The sequence below is a fragment of the Sinocyclocheilus anshuiensis genome, unplaced genomic scaffold (genome assembly GCF_001515605.1).
Source record: "Sinocyclocheilus anshuiensis isolate Anshui unplaced genomic scaffold, SAMN03320099.WGS_v1.1 scaffold1461, whole genome shotgun sequence".
Lineage (NCBI taxonomy): Eukaryota > Metazoa > Chordata > Actinopteri > Cypriniformes > Cyprinidae > Sinocyclocheilus > Sinocyclocheilus anshuiensis.
The window spans coordinates 52,517-55,159 of NW_015552635.1; the positions used below are offsets into that span (position 1 = coordinate 52,517).

Consider the following 2,643-nt stretch of genomic DNA (forward strand, 5'->3'; position numbering starts at 1 on the left):
CAGCATTTATTCAAAATAGAAATCTTTTCTAACAATATAAGTCTTTACTATCACTTTTTATCCATTTAACAGATTCTTGCTATTTTTTCTCACAATTCTGTGTAAAAAAAAAAAAAAAAGAAAAAAAAAATGTAACTCAGAATTTTGAGATATAAACTCGTAATTCTGAGAAAAAAAAGTCAGAAATGTGAGATAAAAAATTCCAAGTTAGCTTTTATATTTCATGGCGGGGGGAAAAAAACAGAATAGTAAAATGTTAACATGGACATTGTGAGAAATATATTCAATTCTGCAATTATTTGTCTCGCAATTGAAATTAAATGAAATTAAGGAACATTTTTCAAAATTCTGCGTCTATATCTCGCAATTATGAGTTTTTATCTCAATATGAGTTTATATTGCAATTGCAAGAAAAGAAGTCTGAATTGTGAGATTATCTTATTTTTTTATTATTATTCCGTGGTGGAAACAGTCTTCCATATGTAGTCAAAAATTCTGTGTTCCACATAAATATAACACCATATGGGTTTGGAACAACATGAAGGTGAATAAGTAATGACAGAATTTTCATTTTGGCTCAACTATTCGTTTAACAATATGATCGTGACTCTGAATAAACATGCCACCAGGTGTATGATGCACATGTTCGGTAGGTGATCTTTCAGTATACATGTGTGTGTGTGTTTTCCCAGAAACAGACAACAGACCGGCCATGTTTCTGCTGGGCAGCACACTGGGAGGAATATTCCTCGGGCTGCTCCTGCTGCTGCTCCTGTCGGTGCTATACGTGCAGCAGAGGAGAAAGCGCGAGTTCGAGCCTCTCCTGAATGCAGAGTTCACCACCACTAAATACACAGAGGAAGCGTAATTCACATCCACACGCTTCAGACATCAGCGGCTCTGTCCCAAACCCTCATGCCCTGAAATGCAGGCCAGCAAGGCAGTTCATGAGGTTTTGGAACAGATCCAGTGCATGCAGAGCAAAACAAATGAAGATGATTGAAAAATGCAGTAAATCACAAACTCTTTTGATGGTTAGAGAGGAGCAATGATTCAACGGGTCTGCTGAATTGTATCAGCCGCCATGAAATGTATAGAAAGCACTTGAACATGCAAATGAAAACACATATTTTTTAAATACAATACAGTTAAAAAGTTTGGGCTTAGTAAGTTTTTTTTTTTTTAAAGGCATTAATACTTTTATTCATCATTAAATGCATTGCATTACATTGATGAAAAGTGACAGTAAAGACATTTATAATGTTACTAACGATTTCTATTTCAAATAAATGCATTTCAACGTTGTTTTCAACATCAATGAGAAATATTTCTGAAGCAGCAAATCAGCATATTAGAATGATTTCTGAAGATCATGTGACACTGAAGACTGGAGTAATGATGCTGAAAATTCAGCTTTGCATCACAGGAATAAATTACGTTTTAAAATGTATTCACAGAGCAAACAGTTATTTTAAATTGTAATAATATTTCACAATTTTTTACAGTATTTTTGAGCAAATAAATGCAGCCTTGCTGAGCATTCAAGAAAATCTTACCCCAAACTTTTGAACAGTAGCGTATATCTTTGATTAATAATAAAAAAGTGAAAATATTGGCCTCATTTTTGTCTGTTATGTGTACATGTTCTTAATAAAAGTTTAATAATTTACTGTAAACATAATTTTCATATTTCTACATTACAAATACATTTTTCCTTTGCTATGGTAAAAGTCAAATGTCTGTGCCATTAGTTTTAAAGGAACAGTTCACCCCAAAATAAAATTTGACATATGACTCGTGCTCAAGTCTTCTGAAGTCATATGATGCTTTATGTAAAGAAGAGATTAAAATCGGCTGTTAAATATCTTTCTGCCCATTGGAGCTCATAAATCTCATTCATGTGACCGATCATTGAAAACAATGAGATTTGAGAGTTGCGGCAGAGAAGATTAACGATGAAGAAAAACTTGAATTTCAGTCTGTTCTGAAAGAAAAAAATATGAGATGAAATGACATAGTAAATATTGGCTTTTAGGGCGAATTATTCCTGTAAATGTAAATAAACTCCTGAACTCTGTCAAACATGTTAAACACTCACACCACAGATTCTAGAAAATCACATACTCAATTTAAAGAAAAAAAAAACAAAAAAAAAACCAGTAAATTTGATTTTATGTTAGAGGAAAAAATTGCAAAAAATAAGTAAAAAGGCCAAAGAATATTTGGTTGAGACAGTAAATATCAAATCCACCCATTTCCGGATGTGTTTGTGTCTCATTCACTCTAATACACTCTGAAATGAGACATAATGCTGTATCACAGAAACAACAGTAAAAGATGAATGAAGGATTTGAACATTAATTCCATGGTGCTTTTATATGAATCACAATACATTCAAAGTGAATGTTGCAAAATAGTTTAGTTTGATTCACCTGCTAACAAATCTTTACAAACAGCAATAGGGAATATAAAAAATAAATAAATATTTTTTTGTTGCACAAGTTTGATGAATTCATGTTTACACACCAAAAATCTGTCTTTAATAGACTAACATGAATATGAAAAGGAATTTATTCAAGATATGTTAACAAATGTAAAGAGAAACAATGAGATTTCTGCGTTTTACGATGAAACTGATGAATG

The 2,643-nt window shown here is 32.1% G+C and overlaps 1 protein-coding gene across 1 annotated transcript in view; it reads left to right on the forward strand.

Moving 5' to 3' along the window:
• Positions 1-1,175, forward strand: part of dct (dopachrome tautomerase) — a 12,864-nt gene extending 11,689 nt beyond the window's left edge. The window contains exon 8 of the mRNA XM_016458072.1: positions 693-1,175. Coding sequence (XP_016313558.1) covers positions 693-868 — 176 coding nt within the window. The 3' untranslated portion in view covers positions 869-1,175. The remainder of the gene's footprint in view (positions 1-692) is intronic.
• Positions 1,176-2,643: the final 1,468 nt, after the last annotated feature.